General features: G+C 43.6%; 1 protein-coding gene across 1 annotated transcript in view; it reads left to right on the top strand.

Annotated features, from left to right (window-relative positions):
- Positions 1 to 11,993, top strand: part of dok1b (docking protein 1b) — a 103,822-nt gene extending 91,829 nt beyond the window's left edge. The window contains exons 4-5 of the mRNA XM_041190000.1: positions 3,998 to 4,170; positions 9,886 to 11,993. Of these exons, the coding sequence (XP_041045934.1) occupies positions 3,998 to 4,170; positions 9,886 to 11,100 (1,388 nt within the window). The 3' untranslated portion in view covers positions 11,101 to 11,993. The remainder of the gene's footprint in view (positions 1 to 3,997; positions 4,171 to 9,885) is intronic.
- Positions 11,994 to 21,985: the final 9,992 nt, after the last annotated feature.

The following is a 21,985-nucleotide window of genomic DNA, read 5'->3' as shown; positions in this document are numbered from 1 at the left end:
AAAAGGACAAAACTAACGGCTCTATCTAAATACAAGTAGCATTCAAAACAAAACAGTTGAACTGAGCACAAATAGAAATAAATAAGTGCGATCTGATAGCCATTTCAGAGACGTGGTTACAAGGTGACATAGATTGGGACCTCAGTATTGAAGGGTATGTGGCATTTAGGAAGGACAGGAAGTTAGGAAAAGGTGGAGGGGTGGCTCTGTTAATTAATGATGGTATTAGCACATTAAAAAGAGGTGACCTAAGTTCAGGAAACCAGGATGTAGAAGCAGTTTGGGTTGAGATGAGAAATGATAAAGGCAAGAAGGCACTTGTGGGAGTGGTGTATAGGCCCCCTAATTGTAACTACACAGTAGGAAAAAGTATAAAAGAAGATATAATGGGAGCTTGTCAGAAAGACACAGCATCATCAGCTAGTATCATCATTAATTAACAGAGCCACCCCTCCACCTTTTCCTAACTTCCTGTCCTTCCTAAATGTCACATACCCTCCAATACCGAGGTCCCAATCTATGTCATCACAGGGGATTTTAATCTACATATAGACTGAAAAAATCAGATAGGCAAAGGTAGCGTAGATGAGGTATTCATAGAATGTTTTCAGGATAGTTTCTTAGAACAGCATGTTCTGGAGTCAACCAGAGAGCAGGCTATACTAGATATAAGAATTGGAGCAGGAGTAGGCAATTCAGCCCCTCGAGCCTGCCCCGCCATTCATTACGATCATGGCTGATCTCATTTCGGCCTCAACTCCAATTTTCCGTGATCTCCCATAACCTTTCAACCCATTACTAATTAAAAATCTGTCCATCTCCTCAAATTTATTCAGCGTCCTGGCATCCACTGCACTCTGAGGTAGTGAATTCCATAGATTCATGACCCTTTGAGACAAGGAATTCCTCCTCATTATCTCTGATTTAAATCTACCACCCCTTAGCCTAAAACTATGGCCTCTCGTTCTAGAATGCCCCACAAGGGGAAACATCCGCTCCACCTCTACTTTGTCTATCCCCTTTAGCGCCTTAGATACCTCCATTAGATCTCCTCTCATCCTTCTAAACTCTAGTGAGTATAGGCCTAAACTGCTCAATCTCTCCTCATAAAATGAGCCCCGCATCTCTGGAATCAATCTAGTGAACCTCCTCTGAACCGCCTCCAGTGCCATCTTCCTCCTTCCTCAAGTAAGGGGACCAAACCTCCAGATGTGGTCTCACCAATGCCTTGTACAGTTGCAACAACACTTCCCTATTTTTATACTATATTCCTTGAGCAATAAATGCCAAAATTCCATGTGCCTTCCTTATTACCTGCTGCACCTGCATACTAGCTTTCAGTTGACCTGTATTGAGCAATGAGATAGGATTAATTGATTACTTCCTAGTGAAGGCAGTCCTAGGAAGCAGTGATCATAATATGATTGAATTTTACATTCATTTTGAGGGAGAAAGGAGTGCATCCAAGACTAGTATTTTAAACTTTAAATAAGGGCAGTTGTGGGGGCATGAAAGTAGAGTGAATTGGCAAATGAAGTTAAGGGATAGGTCAACAGGGGTTCAGTGGCAGACATTTAAAGGGATATTTCAGAATACACAGAATATATATTTTCTAATGAGAGAGAAAAATTCCAAGGGGAGGGACCACCATCTGTGGTCAACTGAAAAAGTCAAAGACAGCATCAAACTTAAAGAAAAAGCATATAATTGCGCAAAGACAGGTGGCAGATAAGATGATTGGAAAGAATACAAAGTGGATTAAGTGAATTGGGCTAAGATCTGGCAAATGGAGTATAATGTGAGCAAATGTGAAATTGTTCATTTTGGCAGGAAGAATAAAAAAGAAGCATATTATCTAAAAGGTGAGAGATTGCAGAGCTCTGAGATTCAGAGGGATCTAAATGTCTTAGTGCATGAATTACAAAAGGCTAGTGTGCAGGTACAGTAAGTAATTAGGAAAACCAATAGAATGTTATCATATATTGTGAGGGAAATTGATTATAAATGTAGGGAGGTTATGCATCAGTTGGAAAGGGCACTGGTGAGACCACATCTGGAGTATTCTGTACAGTACTAGTCTCCTTATTTAAGGAAGGATATAAATGAGTTAGAAGCAGTTCAGAGAAGGTTTATTAGGCTAATACCAGGAATGGGTGGGTTGTCTTATCCAGAAAGATTGGACAGGTTAGGCTTGTATTCCATGGAATTTAGGAGTAAGAGGTGACTTGATGAAACTAAGATCCTGAGGGGTCTTGACATGGTGGATGTGGAGAGGATGTTTCCTCTTGTGGGAGAATCTAGAACAATGGCTCACTGTTTAAAACTAGGGGGTTGCCCATTTAAGATAGAGATGAGGAGAAATTTTTTCCCTTAGAGGGTAGTGAGTTTTTGGAACTCTCTTCCTCAAAAGTCAGTGGAAGCAGAGTCTTTGAATAGTTTTAAGGCAGAGCTAGATAGATTCTTGATTAATAAGGATGTGAAAGGTTATCAGGGGTAGGCAGAAATGTGGGATTGAGGTTCCAGTCAGATCAGCCATGATCTTATTGAATGGTGGTGCAGGCTCAAGGGGCTTGAGTGGCCTACTCCTGCCCCTAATATATATTTAAAAAATTCTATGTGGTAGTGAATTCCACATTCTAACTACTCTCTGGGTAATGAAATTTTTCCTAAATTCCCTATTGGATTTATTAGTGACTGTGTTATGTTTATAGCCCCTAGCTCTGGTCTGCCCTGCAAGGAGAAACATTTTCTCCACCTCTGCCATTTCAAGCCTTTAAGACCTCAACCTGGTCACCCGTCAGCCTTTTTCTAGTGAAAAGGTACACAGCCTGTTCAATCTGTCCGGATAGGTATAACCTCTCAATTCTGGTATAATTCTAGTAAACCTTTTTTTTTCACCTTATCCAGTGCCTCTGTATCCTTTTCATAATATCATGACCAGAACTCCCATGGTGGTCTAACCAAGATTCTTAACAAGTTTAACATAACTTTTTTAGTTCTCAATTCTGTTTGCTCCAGAAATAAACCCCCAGTGCTTTATTTGCCTTTTATATGGACTTGTTAGCCTGCATCACTACTGTTAGTGATGTAAGTATCTGCACCCTGAGATCCCCTGTTCCTCTACTCCATTACTTTCCAAGGAAGGATCTTCTTATTCTGCCTGCCCTGCCCATCCCAAATTGTCCTTGAACTGAGTGGCTTGCTAGGCCATTTCAGAAGGCAGTTAGGAGTCAGCCACATTCATTGCTGTGAGTCTGGAGTCACATGTAGGCCAGAGCAGATGAGGATGGCATTAGTGATCCAGATGGGATTTTATGACAGTTAATGATAGACTCAGTAATGAGAATTTAAATTCCAGCAGCTGCTGTGGTGGGATTTGAACTCCCTGTCTCCAGAGAATTAGCTTGGTCCTCTGGGTTACTAGTCCAGTGACATTACCACTACGCCACTGTCTCCCTTCTTCCTCATCTTGATCTGCTAATACTAGTCACAAAATCAAAGAATCTTGCAGCACAGAAGGAAGCCATTTGGTCCATCATGCCTGTGAAGGCAGCTGTCCAATTATTCCTGTTCCTCCACTCTTTACCCATAGCCCTGCAAATATGTCCTTTTAAGTAGTTATATCCAATCATCATGTTGATTGTCACCTTACCTGTAAGGTGATCAACTGAAAACTCTTTACAGCTTTAAAATGTTTTTTGGAAAGAAAATCTTTGTTTTATGAAGAGAAAAGGACAGACAAATGTGTGTTTCTTAAAATAAAAACCCACAATAGACCAGATCCAGGCTTTAGAGCTTAAAATAAATCACTGATTTTCAGAAGGTGGGTGATGTTGGGAAGGTGGACATTTAGAATCTGTCTCTAGTTACCCTGAGATGAAGTCTTTCTCTCTCTCTCTCTCTCTCCTTCCATCCATCTTTCTCTCCTTCTTACTTTTATTAATGACTCAATCTTGTGATTAAACAGGCATTCTTCCTTCTTCCTTTCCATCCACAGTAAATGAGTTCTGGGTAAACGTGCAGAAGACAGAAGCGGCAGAGAGGTGCAATCTCCATGGGACGTACATTCTTAAAGCAGACAAGGAGAACCTCCTACTGAAAGATACCAAAACAAATCAAGTTCTGTTCAACTGGCCTTACAAACTTCTGCGACGTTACGGCCGGGATAAGGTAAACTTGGATATGGTCAGCAGTATCTAGTCAGGTATTTTGCAGATTAGGTGTCTGCTGTGAAGCCATATAAAGAACCTAATCACCATCTGCCTGTTAGTAAAACCATTCCATGTCGCTTTGTGCATCCTAGATTTTAATTGCCCCACCATTGGCGGCCATGCCTTCAACTTCTTGGGCCTTAACCTCTCAAATTCCTTCCCTAAACCTGTCGGCCTTTCTGCCTTACTTTTCTCCTTTAATAGATAGCATAAGAAATAGGAGCAGGAGTAGACCATTTGCTCCCTCTAACCTGCTCTGCAATTCAGTTTGATCTTGGCTGATCATCTCCCTCATATGCATTTTTCCCACCCATTCCCCACATCTGTTGATTCTTTGAGAGATCCAAAATCTTAACTGTTGCTTAAAAAAAAGATTTTTTTTTTGTTGAAGCTTTTTCTCTTGCACTCATCAGGACAATTCACAAGAATACCAAATGTAAAGGGAACAACAATTGATACTATATGAGAAGAGAGTGCTAATTAGCTGGCAAGTGGACTCTGATTGGTAGAGATGTTGCCATGGGGAATGCACAAGTTGATGGTGACTGACAGCTAACTACCAAGCATTGCTTGAAATTTAAATCTCACTGGCACTGAAATTCTTTATAACACATTACGCATTTGATCAGATCATTTCGTGCTGTATATCACCCAAACTCATGAATAGGTCTAAGGCTTTTGACCCTGAAAAGTGCCCAGTCTAGCTCAGATTACCCTGGAAGGGCAAGGTATCTACCAGCTATTTGACGCTGCTACTATCCCGTTGCAACAAGAGTAGTATTTACCACTAACAGGATGCTGCTGTCAAGCCAAAAGCATGTTCTGCCTATCACACAAATGAGTAATGTGGTATATGAATTTTAGTGCCAGTGTGATGCTAGGTATGTTGGCCTTATAATCCCAAAGACTGGCTGATCATATCAAACAGTATATCCTTTCCGCTGTTCTCAACAGGCGAGGTACAGACCGTACCCAACCAGCCCATGCTTGCAAAACTCAAAACATAGGACAGAATTTAGCCCTCGATGGGCAGGCGGGCCCCACCAGCTCGACGGTGGGTGGGCAGCTGAACTCCGCCGCTGAAACGGGCCCTGCCGCCATTTTGAGTGGGCGGGCCAATTAAGGCCCGCTCAGTGGGCTGCCTGATGGGAAGCGCTTTGCACTTCCTGTGCGGGGGAGGGGGGAGTGGGATTCCCCAAATGTCAAAGTGCTCTCTTTCGCGCATGCGCCTGAAAGAGCACACTGCTCCCTGAGACTAAGTGCTGTCTCAGGGAGATTGGTGACAGTTTAAAAAAAACATCAAAAATAAGCAAAATAAAAAAAAAAATTATTAACATGTCCCCCTCATGTGACAATGTCACACGAGATGGGACATGTTAATAAATATTACATAAAGTTTATTAAAGATTTTTTAAACAGACGTGAAACCTCATCCCGCAAGTGGATGAGGCTTCATGTTTTTTCTCCTTCCCGCCGGGTCTCCTGGTCTGCCCTGCCTGCCAACCTTAAGGTTGGAGGGGCAGGGCCTTTTTAATTAGCTTAATTATCCTGTCAATGGCCTCAGTTGGCCATTGACAGGTCGGCGGGCGGACAGCTGATTTCGCTGTCCGCCCGCCTTCCGGAAGACTTAAACGGAGTGGGATGATGTCGGGGGTTCCTCCCGCGTCATTTTCCTGTCGGCGAGCGTGCCCCGTCCCCAAATCGCCGACGGAAAAATTCTGGTCATGGTGTCTAACATTAGATGTGATTCCGTGATTGGACAACACTTGCTAAATAATCCTCAGTGTGCTAAGAATTACACTGACAATCAATTTAACATTGTCAGTCGGGCTCGTAGTGTGGTGCATTTGCATGTACTGGAAGCTACACATTAATATACTGGGTCCTGTTCCTTGCAGACAGAAAGAACATGTACACACATTGCATCTGTTTCAGCTAAACAAAATAAGCGACATCCATTTGCTAGTTTGGTCCTCCCGGCAATGCCTTGACCAATCAGAGTCAAGCTGCTTGGTTTAAATTTCAAACGTTGCTTGGCAGTTAACTGTCAGTCACCAAGAACTGGTGTATTCTCTATGGCAATGCCTCTACCAATCAGTCCATTTGCCAACCAGTCAGCACTCTCTTCTCATATAGTATAGATTGTTGTTCCCTTTACTTTTGGTATTCTTACGAATTGTCCTGATGAGTGCAAGATGAAAAGCTTTGACAAAAAAATCTATTTATTTCAGCAATACACAGGCTCTGTTAGACCAAACGGCTATTTAATCTTATCTGTCTTAGCCTTGATTATATTCAATGATGGAGCATCTACTACCCTCTGGGGTAGAGAATTCCAAAGATTCACAGCCCTCTGAATGGAGGAATTTTTCTTCATCTCAATCCTAAACGATCAATCTCTTATCCTGAGGCTGTGCCACCATGTTCTAGGTTCCCCAGGCAAGGAAAATGTCTTTTCAGTCTCTACCCTGTTAAGCCCAACAGAATCTTGTATGTTGCAATGAAATCACCTATAAGTCTTCTGCAAGAGAGTCCAGACCCAATTTACTCAGCTCTCATCAGAGGACAACCCCCTCCTCTCAGGAACCAATCTAGTGAACCTTGGCTGTACCGCCTCTAAGGCAAATATATCCTTCTTTAGATATGGAGACCAACCTGTGCCCGGTGCTGCAAGTGTAGTCTTGACAAAGCTCTGTACAGTTGTGACAAGACTCCTTAAAACCTTCCTCTTTTACCAAGCTTTTGGTCATCTGTCCTAATATGTCCTTCTGTAGCTCAGTATCAAATTTTATTCCAGGAAAGCACTTTGGAGAATTTTGCTTTTTTGAAGAAATATCTGGCAGAGAGAGAAAAGACTGCTTGCCTGACAGTTAAAAAATAATTGGTTACCAAAGTGTCTGATTGCCTTCCAATTAGTGCGTGAAGGCAGTGCACTACAAATATGGACATGTTGGGCAACCAATGGCAGGAGTGTGGCAGTGAGTAGTTGGACATCATGTGATGATACTTCCTGGAAATGATCCAATTAGAGTTGACAACCTGACTCGAGCCTGTCCCACCATTCAATTAAATTACGGCTTAAGCATGCAGGAGAATTGGGGAACTTACAAGGATGAATTGGGTGAAAAGGGAAGTCCTGGTCTGACAATCAGCAAAATTTTCATCTCAATCTGATTATTTGGGGAACGTTTTTTTCTTCTAAATTTTGCCAAATGACGTGAGCCTGTGGTCACAAGGAACTAGGTTGAGACTGCCCCAGTGCATTTCATATAGGATGTTTGTTAGTCAGGCAACAAGCACATAGAGAGAGACATATATGGAGTAACATGGTCCCAGGCATTCCAAAGTCAACTTTCCTCAAATGATCAAATGGATTTCTCACAACAGAGAGTTAATGATGGCCCTAAGTATTAAGCTTGCAATAATATTTGTCGTCCACTTAAACTCAGCACAGAAGGAGGTTGTGTGGCCCAATGTGTTTGTTCTTTGAAAGCGCTATTCAGTTAGTCCCACTCACCCTGCTCTTTCCCCACAGCCCTCCGGGTTTTTATTTTTCATTTGGGAAGTTGCAATTGAAACTGCTTCTACCAACCTTTCAGGCAGTGCATTCCTGATCATCATAATTCACTGTGTTAAAAATGTTCTCCTCCATCTTTTTCTAACGACCGCACCCCCCCCACCGCCTTGTCAATTATCTTAAATCTGTGACCTTTGATTACCAACTTCCACATATGTCGAAGACATTAAGCAATTTCTGATGCACTTAGCTTGCAAATGCTATATAGGAAACTAGCAGATGACTCTCAAAAAATGCAGCTGCACAAGGCTAATCTTTAAATCACTTCAAATTATTTATGTACTTGGTTGGAAACTACGTAACATAAAATATCACAGTGAAAGAATATTCATTCTTCACACCATTGGTTATCAACAAGCTAATTAGAAAGCTTTTTGTCGCATCCTAAACATAATTCTATTGCGGTCGCAAGGCTGAAAGCTACAGATAACCTCCTGCTCTTGATATTTCAACCCAACTGCAGCATTGCAGATTTATTTTCCATTCCTCAGCACGAGGCAACGTGACCTTTGACACAGTGCGTCACCTGTTGCGTTTACTGTTCCAACCCAAGATATTAAGTTTTATTAAAGATTGCTGCACAGAGGAAGTGGCTCACCAGAGGAAATCCAGTTCAGAGACTCTTGATGCAGGCTCCACATTTATGTTGTTCAGTACTGCTCACTAGCAGGAGGTCCAACTGCATTGCAGATTGATGCCTGACATCCATTTTCTTATGCGCGCAGTGTACTAGTTTTTTTTTTGTTACATAGAACTTGCAGGAATTTTAGTCCAACTTTCTACTCCACGTGAGCCACCTCCCATTTCATTTCACTTCGCCCCTTCAGCATATGGTTCTATTTTCTCCCACATGCACTAATCTAGCTTTGCCTTATAGCATCTATGCTGTTCTCCTCAACTATTGCTTGTGCTAACGCATTCCACATTCTAACCAGAAGAAGTTTCTCCATATTTCCTTAATAGAATTATTAGTGATTATCCTAATATTTATTGCCTCTGGTTTTGGTCTCTTCCAGTTGGTAACATCATCTCTATTTCTAACTTTGCTCATTTAAAAGAGCTGTACCATTTTTCACCATCTGTTTATAAAATATTTACTTATCTAGCTTCCCCTAAAAGGCATCTAAGGCAGAAAGTGATGGAAGGATATGCAGATTGGGTTGCTTGATGAGAGGTGGGAGGCGGCTCATGAGCAGGGTAAATATACCATTAGAACATGAACGGACCAAGTGTGCCGAATAGCCCAATTCTGTTCTGTAGACTCGATTTTAATTGATACATGATGTTTTTACACTTGCACTTGTTGCATAGTGACTGAGGCTCTACATGAATGAGATGTGTTGTACTTGCATATTTTATGATTGAGCACTAGTGCACTAGTGTTGCCTGTTGACAGTATGCCTACTTGAGTAATTGAAATCCATGGTGTCCTTTTGTAGTGAAAATTGTATCCAAGGAGAATGTCCCAGAGGGTCTGAAGTAAAAGCAGTCATTACATTACCACACAAACTTGAGTGTGTATCAGCTATCAGAAAGAACATTGAATGACTTGCATGAGTCTCGAGCACTGCCAGAGCATCGTGGTCTCAGCCACAGCGAGACAGATAACCCTCTTGCCTATGCATCAGAAGGTTACAGAGCACAAAAATCTAGGCTGACTTCAGTGCAGTACTGCAGAAGCGCTGCATTGTCAGGTGCAATTTTTCAGATGAATTGTTAAACTGAATTCCTGTCTGTCCCCTCAGGTGAAAGTCAAAGGTGCGGTGGCAGTATTTAGAAGAACAGGAGAATTTTCCTCAGTGTCCTAGTCAATCTCTCAACCAACTTCACTTTTATATGGAAATATTATCTCATCAGTATCATATTGCTGTTTGTGGAATCTCGCTGTACGCAGATTTGCTGCAGCGTTTCCTACAACAGTGACTGCACTTAAAAAGTATGGAGCCCTTTGGGCGTCCTGAGGTTGAGAAAGGTGCTGCACAAATACAAGTTAATTCTTTCTTTCATTCTGACCTTTTATGTGATTTTTTTGTTCCCTTGCAAAAGTAATCCTGCTCTTAAATGTCACCTTAACGGGGATTTTCCTTTTGCTCACAGGTCATGTTTTCGTTCGAGGCTGGGCGCAGGTGTGATTCTGGTCCAGGGAACTTCACTTTCGAGACCAAGCATGGCAATGACATATTCTTACTGGTGGAAAGTAGCATCCTGGAGCAGAAGGCCCAGGCAGAGGGCTGCCGTCGCAGCTTTCACGCATTGGAGCCTGGTGACAATCCAGCCTTGACCGCATTGGAGCGGACTGCTGAATATCCATCTGCCGAATTATCACCGCCATTTAATTCATTGGAGGCAGTGGTGAGCAGCAGCAACAGCGGGGCAATGGGAAGCCCTGTCAACAAGTCCATTGCACCCGAAGGACCAGCGGCTGCCAAAAAAGAACAAGTCCTGGTGCGGGGCTCGGAGGAGAAGGACATGTCCAAACTCCTCAAAACCCGTAGCCTGCCAGATCCCCCCAGTGCGGGGCCACCGACGCCGCCGAAGTCTCCCAAACTGCCCACAGTGAATGCTGATCCCGCCTCCATCTACTCCGACCCGGTTGATGCCCTGACCGTTGGCAAATGCAACTCTGACTGCCTGTATTCTGATCCGGTTGACAGTGTCCCCAAGGGCATGCAACCGAAAGCCCTGAGTGCCCAGGATCAACCGCGGCAGGGCCTCAAGGACAGGAAGGCGCCTGGGCAGAGGGCAGAACCTCTGTACGCGGACATTTACGAGCAGGTGAGTTACGAGTTTTCACAAGTGGCTATCCCCTCTCGGGCAGATGAGCACATCTATGATGAGCCAGAGGGAAGGGCATTTCACAAGCCCCCTGAAGGCAGGGCCCCACACCCGCTGCCCACACCCCTTGCCATCTATGATGAAGCCCAAACAGGAGATCGGGGTGCTTGGAAGATGAAGGCTTTGGGTTGTGTGGTGGGGCACGAGGTGCCATACAGACCCAACAAGGACGATTATTCAGTTCCACCTCCCTCGAGGGGTAGCGAGACACTGGCTACCAAACCAAAAAAGCCCAAGCCCTTGACGGCACCAAAACCAACCAGCAGACCATTTGTAAAAGACAAGCGGGCAGACTTCAAGGAGGTCGGAAAGGAGCTGATTAACTCTGAGCGACCAACACTCAAAGCTAATTTCAACAGCTCAAATAACTGCATTTACAGTAAGGTTGTGAAGACCAAGAGACCAGAGAAGGAAGCGTCAGTGGATGGCTTCAGCATTAACCAGGAGTCTATTTACGAAGATCTTGGGAACCTTTGATGGGCTCAATTTGTTTTAGCTCTTAAAACAAAATGTGGTTCTTCATCCACTTTGTTTTTTTTCCCAAATGCCTGTCATTGCTGTCTTAAGCAGGGACAGAATGTTGTTACCTCATCTTATAAACAACATGATAGTTATTCTTGGTATTTGCTTGTGTTCAGCTAAGCTGTGAAACAGAGATACAATGGCAGCAGTCTGAGAAAACGTTTGCAAGGAATCGGGTAACAGAATTGAAAAATTTCTTTTTCTCTTTTTAAATGTGAAACTAGCCCTGATTTATTCTAGCTCAGTTCTTCTTGAGCTAGCAGTGATACATGTAGGAGAGAATGAGCAATCCACTTGTTTTGACCACCTATTTAGCCTGTCCTCCTGTTTTTATCAACTACGTAGAAGGGGATTTTTGTCTCTGGAAACCTCCTGTGTCGAAATTTGAAACCACACTGGATTACAATGCTCCACCTGCCTTGTGGTGAGGTCAAAGGTGACTCAGTTGAGAGGTGGGGAGAGGAAGAGGAGGACAAGTGGGGAAGCCTCTTCCAAAAGATGGATGAGAGAACTGTGCCACAGAAATAGATGATGTGGCTTAAGAACAAATTGGAACAGCGCCCAAATGGTGATGCTGAATCTGGCAGGAATGCTTTTTCCACGAACTACCAAAGGTGAATGAGTTGAACTCACCAAAATGTGCTGGAAAGTTTAATTTTGTGTATGAAAACTATTAATTCTTCATGACAGACTTATTTTCTTTATGCCAGGCATTATTTTTTTACACTGGGCATGTAGTTTCTTTTCCTATTTTTAAGATTATATTGTATTTCAGAGCAATTATTTGTTTTCTATTATAATAATAGCCTATTGGGTGTACTGTACTATAAAGATGTATGGATTCCTTTCAGTCGGCTTATTCTGTGTCGTTTTGTGATTCTGGTTCACTGCGTGACTGTCTAGAGGTAACTCAGTGATGCTGTATTTTGGAGTACAAACATGATGTGGGAGAATGAAGGTTCAGTTTCTCTCCCTCTTGGTTCAGTTTCTTGCACTGTTGGCTCCTTATCTAAGCTGCTTCATTCAGGGTATTAGCATATGGGACAAATATCCATATCCTGATCACTCACTGTGTAAAAAGGTTTTTCCTCATATTGCCTTTGGTTCTTTTGCTATTCACCTTAAATCAGTGTCCTCTGGTTCTTGACCCTTCTGCCAATGGGAACAGTTTCCCTCTATCTGCTCTGTCTAGACCTCTCGTGATTTTGAACGCCTCTATCAAAACTCCTCTCAACCCTCTCTTTGTGGAGAAGAACCCCAGCTTTCCAAGCTGAAGTCCCTCATCCTGGGAACTATCGTTGTAAACCTTTTCTGCATCTTCTCTAAAGCTCTCACATCCATCTTAAAATAGGACACAATACTCCAGTTGAGGCTGAAGTGTTTTATACAGGTTCATCATAACTTCTTGCTTTTGTACTCTGTCCCTATTTATAAAGTCCAGTATCCAATGTGACTTTTTAAACCACTTTCTCAATCTGCTCTGTCACCTTCAACAATTTGTGTATGTATACTCCCAGGTCTCTCTCTTCCCGCATCCCCTTTATTTTATACCACTTTTCGTATCCTTTTTTATATTTTTATGCCCTTTGTTTTATATTGCTTCTCCTCATTCTTCCTACCAAACTCTCATTTTTTTTTGCTTCTCTGCATCAAAGTTCATCGGTTGCATATCCGCCCATTCTCTGTCACTAACTCATCCCTACCCCTAAGTCAGGAGATCCAGGGGTTTGAAAATCACTCCAGATATGGAGATCAGAGCTCTGGCTCTGAATTTTGGGTCGACATCCAACAGGAACTTGCATCCAGTGAGTGAGGGATGAATGGCCTCCTCCCTTAATTATGTGGGTTGTGGGTGCTCAAAAAGCCCCATTGGCAGAGGGGGTGGGGCTGCTTTGTTAGTAAGAACTGAAATTAAATTGATAGCAAGAAATGGCGTAGGGTCAGATGATGTAGAATCTGTGTGAGTAGAGTTGAGGAACTGCAAAGGTGAAAAAACCATAATGGGAGTTATGTACAGTAGTCAGGATGTGGGGCACAAGATACGCCAGGAGATAAAAAAGGTGTGTAAGAAAGGCAAGGTTACAGTGACTATGGGGGATTTCAATATGCAGGTAGACTGGGAAAATCAGATTGGTAGTGGATCTCAAGAAAAGGAATTTGTGGAATGTCTACGAGATGGCTTTTTGGAGCAGCTTGTGGTGGAGCCCACTAGGGAACAGGCAATTCTAGATTTAGTGATGTGTAATGAGGCAGATTTGATAAGGGAGCTTAAGGTGAAGGAACCCTTAGGAGGAAGTGACCATAATATGATAGAATTCACCCTGCAATTTGAGAGGAAAAAGCTGGAATCAGATGTAACGGTATTACAGTTGAATAAAGGCAACTACAGAGGCATGAGGGAGGAGCTGGCCAGAATTGACTGGGAGATGAGCCTAGCAGGAAAGACAGTGGAACAGCAATGGCAGGAGTTTCTGGGAGTAATTTGGGAGACACAGCAAAAATTCATCCCTAGGAAGAAGAAGCATGCTAAAGGGAGGACGAGGCAACCATGGCTGACAAGGGAAGTCAGGGACGGCATAAAAGCTAAAGAGAAAGCATACATGTGGTGATTAGCAGTGGGAAACCAGGGGATTAGGAAGTCTACAAAGACCAACAGAGGACAACTAAAAAAGAAATAAGGAGGGAGAAGATTAAATATGAGGGTAAACTAGCCAGTAATATAAAAGAAGATTGCAAGAGGTTTTTTAGATATATAAAGGGTAAGAGAAAGGTAAAAGTGGACATTGGGCCGCTGGAAAATGATGCTGGAGTAGTAGTAGTGGGGAACAAAGAAATGGCGGAGGAACTGAGTAGGTACTTTGCGTCAGTCTTCACGGTGGAAGACACGAGTAACATCCTGAAAGTTCAAGAGAGTCGGGGCAGAGGTGAGTATGGTGGCCATTATCAAGGAGAAGGTGCTAGGAAAACAAAGGTCTGAAGGTGGATAAGTCACCTGGACCAGATGGATTATACCCCAGAGTTCTGAAGGAGATAGTGGAGGCGTTAGTGGTGATCTTTCAGGAATCACTGGAGTCAGGGAGGGTCCCAGAGGACTGGAAAATCGCTAATGTAACCCCCCTGTTTAAGAAGGGAGTGAGGCAAAAGACGGGAAATTACAGGCCGATTAGCTTGACCTCGGTCGTTGGTAAGATTTTAGAGTCCATTATTAAGGATGAAATGTCAGAATACTTGGAAGTGCAGGGTAAAATAGGGCAAAGTCAGCATGGTTTCATCAAGGGGAGGTCATGCCTGACAAATCTGTTAGAATTCTTTGAGGAGGTAACGAGTAGTTTAGACAAAGGAGAGCCAATGGATGTTATCTACTTGGACTTCCAGAAAGCCTTTGACAAGGTGCCGCACAGGAGGTTGCTCAGTAAGATAAGAGCCCATGGTGTTAGAGGTACGGTACTAGCATGGATAGAAGTTTGGCTGGCTGGCAGGAGGCAGAGAGTGGGGATAAGGGGGTCCTTCTCAGGATGGTGGCCGGTGACTAGTTCCGCAGGGGTCAGTGTTGGGACCACAACTTTTCACTTTATACATTAATGATCTAGCTGAAGGAACTGAGGGCATCCTGGCTAAATTTGCAGATGATACAAAGATAGGTGGAGGGACAGGCAGTATTGAGGAGGCGGGGAGGCTGCATAAGGATTTGGACAGGTTAGGAGAATGGGCAAAGAAGTGGCAGATGGAATACAACATGGGGAAATGTGAGGTCATGCACTTTGGTAGGAAGAATAGAGGCATAGACTATTTTCTAAATGGGGAGGGAATTCAGAAATCTGGAGTGCAAAGGGACTTGGGAGTCCTAGTCCAGGATTCTCTTAAGGTTAACTTGCAGGAAGGCAAATGCAATGTTGGCATTTATTTTGAGAGGTCTAGAATATAAAAGCAGGGATGTTCTGCTGAGGCTTTATAAGGCTCTGGTCAGACCACATATAGAATATTGTGAGCAATTTTGGGCCCTGTATCTCAGGAAGGATGTTCTGGCCCTGGAGAGGGTCCAGAGGATGTTCACAAGAACGATCCCAGGAATGAAAGGCTTAACATATGAGGAGCGTTTGAGGACTCTGGGTCTATACTCGATGGAGTTTAGAAGGATGAGGGGGGATCTGATTGAAACTTACAGAATACTGAAAGGCCTGGATAGAGTGGATGTGGGGAAGATGTTTCCATTTGTAGGAGAGACTAGGACCCGAGGGCACAGCCTCAGAGTAAAGGGAAGACCTTTTAGAACAGAGATGAGGAGAAACGTCTTTAGCCAGAGCGGTGAATCTATGGAATTCATTGCCACAGAAGGCTGTGGAGGCCAGGTCATTAAATGTATTTAAGACTGAGATAGATAGGTTCTTGATTGGTAAGGGGATCAAAGGTTACGGGGAGAAGGTGGGAGAATGGGGTTGAGAATCTTATCAGCCATGATTGAATGTGCAACAGACTCGATGGGCCGAAGGGCCTAACTTCTGCTCCTATGTCTTATGGTCTCTTGCTATCTATGACTCATGTCCCACCTACACCCTTGTCAATCATCTGGTTACAGCCACAGAAGGAGCACTCATGGTCGAAGACTATTAGCCTGCGAATCCTTGTACTATTTCACACTACTCTAGAGAACATTGTGTGGATACGAAAATTACAACAACTCCTTAAATAAAAAAAGCCATTGTATTACCCTACAAACTTGAGGTATTTATCAGCCAGCACAAAGAACATTGAATGGCTTGTATGAGTCTCAAACATCTCCAGAGCATTATGTTCCCCGCGTTCCTCATAATGTCTCAGAGCTGAATATGGCCTTGAATAATAGCGAATCAGTCTCCCATTTTATACCATGCCCTGTATTCACTTCAGTTAAAATCAAAAGAAAACAGTTGTGGGTCAAGCATGTCTCCTGATTTGCTATCCTCTGGTCTTGGGTCAAGTGAAAAACAATGTCAACAGTGTGTGTGGCCACTTGCAGATATTTCTCTGTCAGACTTCTTCCCTGCCCTGATGTGACCTGATGGGATCATGTGGTTCTGGAAGCACTGCCCTGTTGTCAGTTTGCTGCCAAGGGACCTTTTGTGATGGTTCATCAGGTTAGACACAAAAAATGACCTGATAAGATAACTCAATATTGAACTTGCTCTGTGTTGTCCAGTAGAAATGGCTGTTGAGCCACAGGTGTGGCTATGCTGCACCATTTTCGCTACAAGCATTAATTTTAACAGAATATGCCTCACAACACAGATAAATCTATTCCACAGGTGTAATTACTTTGCAAACATCTCTCAGCATTCAGTAACCAAGAAAGGAAAGTGCTCGACAAACAAAAAACACTTGGGGGAGAATTTTCCCCCCCATTGTGGGGATGGCGGGGGCAGGAGCGGGTGTGGACCCAATCGGGTCCATGCCGCCATTTTATGTGGGCGGGCCAATTAAGGCCCACCCAGCGTGACGTGCACCCAGAAGCGCTGTGTGCTCCCTGTGCAGTCGGGGCGCGGGGTTCCCTGAGTCGGGGCCTGCAATCTTTCGCGCGTGTCACATGAGCTGGGACACGTCAATGAATTTTTATAAAAATTTTTATTCAATTTATAAACACTTCATGAACCTCATCCCACCTGTGGATGAGGTTCCATGAAAAATGCGAAGGCCGCCTGGGCTCTTTGCCTACCCTCCAACTTTAAGGTTGGACGGGCAGCTCAGTTTATTAGTTTAATTAGTTTTTAAATGGCCTTAATAGGCCTTTGACAGTTCAGCAGGTGCGCAGCCGACTCGGCTGCACGCCCGCCAAACTGAAAGTCGAAATGAGGCGCGGTGGCTTCAGGACGCACGCCCGACGTCTCCCTGCATTATTTTATGCCTCGGCAAGTGGGTCCCGCCTTCTCTTGCCGAACTGAAAATTCTGGCCCTGGACACTCTGCTTCTCATCTCACCATATTACTAACAAATGTATAAAAAGGTTAAAGTTCACACAAAATTGCCAAACAAATTGGTATTAGGATCGCATGCCCAAGGACACTGTCTATTATCATATTTTTTTTTAACTAAAAAGTATGCAATTAGCCCTTTCTGGATTCTCAATTAGCTACGTAGCTTGTGGCTGACTTATTGGATAACCATGGAACTACTTCACTTTGTAACAATTGTCAATTTTTCAAAAAAATTAAATTCCTGGTGCTTAAATTAATTATTAACTTTTTAATGTATCATGTTTTCAAATCCCTATCAAGACTCACTACACCCTATCTATAACTTTCTTCAGTCCTACAGCTCTCCGAGATATCTGCGCTCCTCCAATTTTGGGCACTTGCACACCCCTGATTTTAAGCCCTCCACTGTTGATGGTTGTATATTCTTTTGACAGGGTGCTATGATCTGGAATTCCTTCCCCACACCTCTGCCTCTCAACAACTCTCTCCTCTATTAACGTGCCCCTTCAAATCTACCCCTTTGCTTTTGGGCACCTGCCCTTATGTCTCCTTATGTATCCACAGTGATTTGAGTTGCTTTAACTATGTTAAAGGTGCAGGATAAATTATTTTATTGAATGGTGGAACAGGCTCAAGGGCCCGAGTGCCCTACTCCTGCTTCTAATTCATATATTTGTATGTTTCAGCTTTTGGTCGTCTTGGACACCTGATGCATTCTTTGGTACTTTGTAGTAAATCGTTCCAGTAAAAAGTTTAAAACTAAATTGTATATCTGTTGAAACCACAGTTACCTTAGTAAATTAATGGATCCTGGCTTTGTTTTGTCTGCTACCTAAACAAAGGCACTAGCTAGTTCCAAAGTGTGCAACAACAAACCTGCTGAAGATTTTCACTATCGTTTAATTCTCTCCCGTCACTTTTTGCTACCCTGAGCTGGCATCGATTTTTCTTTTGTAATACAAAATTAACTGGAAGATTCCCAGGAAATCCCAGGTGTTGAATTTTCATTATTTTAAAAAATCTACTTCATTAAATGTCAGTATTTTATTTTGAGTGTTATTAATCTTTTCGCTTTCCCTATTTACCCTCTCTGGTGGATGTGATAGATGCCAGTGCACTATTCAAAGAATATGGTGGCTGCTATTTATCCCTCAACCAACGTCACTAGAAAAGATCGTCTGGTCATCGCTTCATTGCTGCTAGTGCTCTGTTCAAATTGGCTGCTGTATTGTCTCCATTACAATAGTGACTACACTTCAAAAAATGGCTCCAAAGTACTTTGAGGGCTGCTGACATAATGGAGGGTGTTGTTTTTTAAAACAAGTTCTATTTTTTAAACCAGGGTGGGTAGAAAGTTAATAGGAAAAAGAGGGGTGTTTTAACCACGCAGTCTTAGAGAGTACTTTGAAGAAGCCATCCAACCCTTTAAGAGTGAGGTAAATATTCAAAAGGGAGGGACTGAAATTCATGTTAAAGGGGGCACATTTTGCTTGGTTCACTCCCCATAACCTGTGCTGCTGGAGCCGGCTGTTAAATCATAATGTGATGTATTTAAAGCTCATTTGCGTAAGTTATTTGGTTTCTGACTTTATTTAATACAAATGTGTAATAATTTCTTGTAACAAAAATATGTACTTTTTTAAAATTACATTTTGACCAGATCTTCTTGTTTAAACACAGCTTGTTCATCCAAACAAAATATATTGTTCATTTAAAAACTGATGACTAAGATGTACTTTGTAATCATCAGGATAGCTATTGCATAAAAATGTTGTTTCTTGAGATTGTTGATCTTATCTTCTTGTTCCTTCACTGCATGAAATGAAATTGCGGGTTTTTTTTGTTCTGGTGAGGTTGCCAGGGTTGATGGGGAAAGGAGGATTTTGGGTGCGAAGGGAGGGGGTGTGGGTGGTGGTGTGAGGTGGGGAGGATTGCAGGTCAGCCTCACCTGACATCAGATACTACAATGTTCTAGCAGAAGTTACAGGAACACAGATTCAGTTCTCCCTGTAGAATTGATGTCAGAACAATCTGGGATGACCTTTTTCCTCCTTTTATGTCAGGAAGCACATGCTTTCTCCCATGACTGGTTGACTGAAATGGTAACGTTTCAGTTTCACCCAGTTAGTTGTAATCTCTGCTCTGAATCAGAAGGTTGAAGTGTTAAGCATCTCACCAGGAAGAGGAGTTTCCCCTTGTCAGGCGGGCTGTGGATGGAGGTTTCCTCAAAAATCCAAAGGCCACTTGGCCTTCTCACCCACCTGCCAACCTTAAGGTTGGACGGGCAGGGAAAAATTCACTTTTATTAATGGGCTTAACAGCGCTCTTAGTTGACAGGCGCGTTGCCAGCTCCCGTGTATGTCTGCCAACCGAAACCGAAGCTATTTCATGCTTGTGTGTCGGGCACGTGCCCCACACTGAGCTGAAAATCCAGCCCTAGGACTTCTGTGCACACTCTAGGGCTTCTTCCATGGCTCATTGGATAGTAAACCAAGTCAAAGGTCTGGATAGTAATCCAAGTCAAAGGTCTATGGGTTCAAGTCACACTCCAGAGACTTTAGCAGAGAGCAGGGGAGGGGTGGGTGTGAGCTGCCACCCAGGAAAAAGCCTACAGGGGCTGCCAAGTGCCAATGTTTTTTCTTTATTCATTCATGGGATGTGGGCTTCGCTGGGGCTGGGCCAGCATTTATAGCCCATCCCTAGTTTCCCCCTTGAGAAGGTGGTGATGAGCTTCAGTCCATGTGGTGCAGGTACACCCACATTGCTGTTAGGAAGGGAGGACCAGGATTTTGACCCAGCGACAGTGAAGGAACGGCGATATATTTCCAAGTCAGGATGGTGAGTGACTTAGAGGGAAACTTCCAGGGGGTGTTGTTCCCATGGATATGCTGCCCTTGTTCTTCTAGGTGGTAGTGGTTGTGGGTTTGGAAGGTGTGGTTGAAGGAGCCTTGATGAATTCCTGCAGTGCACCTTGTAGATGGTGCACACTGCTGCTACTGTGCAACGGTGGTTTGTGGATGTGCTGCCAATCAAGTGGGCTGCATTGTCCTGGATGGTGTCAAGCTTCTTGAGTGTTGTGGGAGCTGCACTCATCCAGGCAAGTGGGGATTATTCCATCACACTCCTGACTTGTGCCTTTTAGATGGTGGACATGCTTTGGGGAGTCAGGAGATGGGTTATGCATCACACAATTCCTATCCTCTGACCTGCTCTTGTAGCACAGTATTTATATGGCCAGTCCAGTTCAGTTTCTGGTCATTGGTAACCCTCAGGATGTTGATGGTGGTGGATTCAGTGATGGTAATGCCATTGAATATCAAGGGGCGATGGTTGGATTCTCTCTTGTTGGAGATGGTCATTGCCTGGTACTTGTGTGGCAAGGATATTACTTGGCAATTGTCAGCCCAAGCCTGGATATTGTCCAGGACTTGCTTTTTTGGACGTGGACTGCTTCAGTATTTGAGGAGTTGCGAATGATGCTTAACATTGTGCAATCATCAGCAAACATCCCCACTTCTGACCTTTATAATGGAAGGAAGGTCATTGATGAAATAGCTGAAGATGGTTGGGCCAAGGACATTACCCTGAGGAACTCCTGCAGTGCTGTCTGGAGCTGAGAGGGTGGCGATGGCATAGTGGTATTGTCACTGGATGAGTAATCCAGAGACCCAGGGTAATGCTCTGGGGACCCGTGTTCGAATCCTGCCACGGCAGCTGGTGGAATTTGAATTCAATAAAAATTTGGAATTAAAAGTCTGATGATGACAATGAAACCATTGTCAATTATTGTAAAAAGCCATCTGGTTCACTAATGTCCTTTTAGGACCCACAGCAACGTGTGGTTGAATCTTAAATGGCCTAGAAAGCCACTCAGTTGTAACAAACCGGTACAAAATCACAAAAAAAGGAATGAAACCGGACAGACCACCTGTCATTGACCTAGGCACTGGAAATGACAATGGCAATCGCAGCCCAGTCGACCCTGCAAAGTCCTCCTTACTAACACCTGAGGGCTAGTACCAAAATTGGGAGAGCTGTCTCACAGACTAGTCAAGCAACAGCCTGACATAGTCATCCTCACGGAATTGTACCTTTACAGATAATGTCCCAGACACCACAATCACCTTCCCCGAATATGTCCTGTCCCATGGGCAGGACAGACCCAGCAGAGGTGGTGGCACAGTGGTAGACAGCTGGGACGGAGCTCCCCTAGGAGTCCTCAACATCGATTCTGGACCGCATGAAGATTCATGGCATCAGGTTAAACATGGACAAGGAAACCTCCTACAGATTACCATGTATTACCCTCTTAGCTGATGAATCAGTGCTCCTCCATGTTGAACACCAATTGAAAGAAGCACTGAACGTAGCAGGGGCTTAGAATATACTCTGGGTGGCGAACTTCAATGTCTTTTACCAAGACTATCTTGGTAGCACCACTACGACTGAGTTGGCCGAGTCCTGAAGAACATAGCTATTAGACTGTGTGGGTCTGTGAAAGGTTGTCGGGGAACCAATAAGGGAGAAAAACCTAGATGACCTTGTCTTCACCAATCTCCCTGTCTCAGATGTATCTGTCTTTGACACTTGGTAGGAGTGACCACTGCACAGTCTTTGTGGAGATGAAGTCTCATCTTCACACTTGAGGATACCCTCCATTGTGTGTTGTGACACTACTACTGTGCCAAGTGGGATAGATTTCAAACAGCCCAAAATTCAGCATCCATGAGGCGCTGTAGCCATCATTAGCAGAAGCAGTATTATATTCTAGCACAATCTTTAACCTCATGGCCTAGTATAGCCCCAACTCCACCATTGCCAACTAAACAGCACTTGGAGGAAGCACTGAGGGTGGCAAAGGCACAGAATGTACTCTGCGTGGGGGATTTCAA

The sequence above is a fragment of the Carcharodon carcharias genome, chromosome 1 (genome assembly GCF_017639515.1).
Source record: "Carcharodon carcharias isolate sCarCar2 chromosome 1, sCarCar2.pri, whole genome shotgun sequence".
Classification (NCBI taxonomy): Eukaryota; Metazoa; Chordata; class Chondrichthyes; order Lamniformes; family Lamnidae; genus Carcharodon; species Carcharodon carcharias.
Note: the sequence above shows the minus strand (reverse complement) of the source record. Positions and strands in the feature narration are given on the sequence as shown.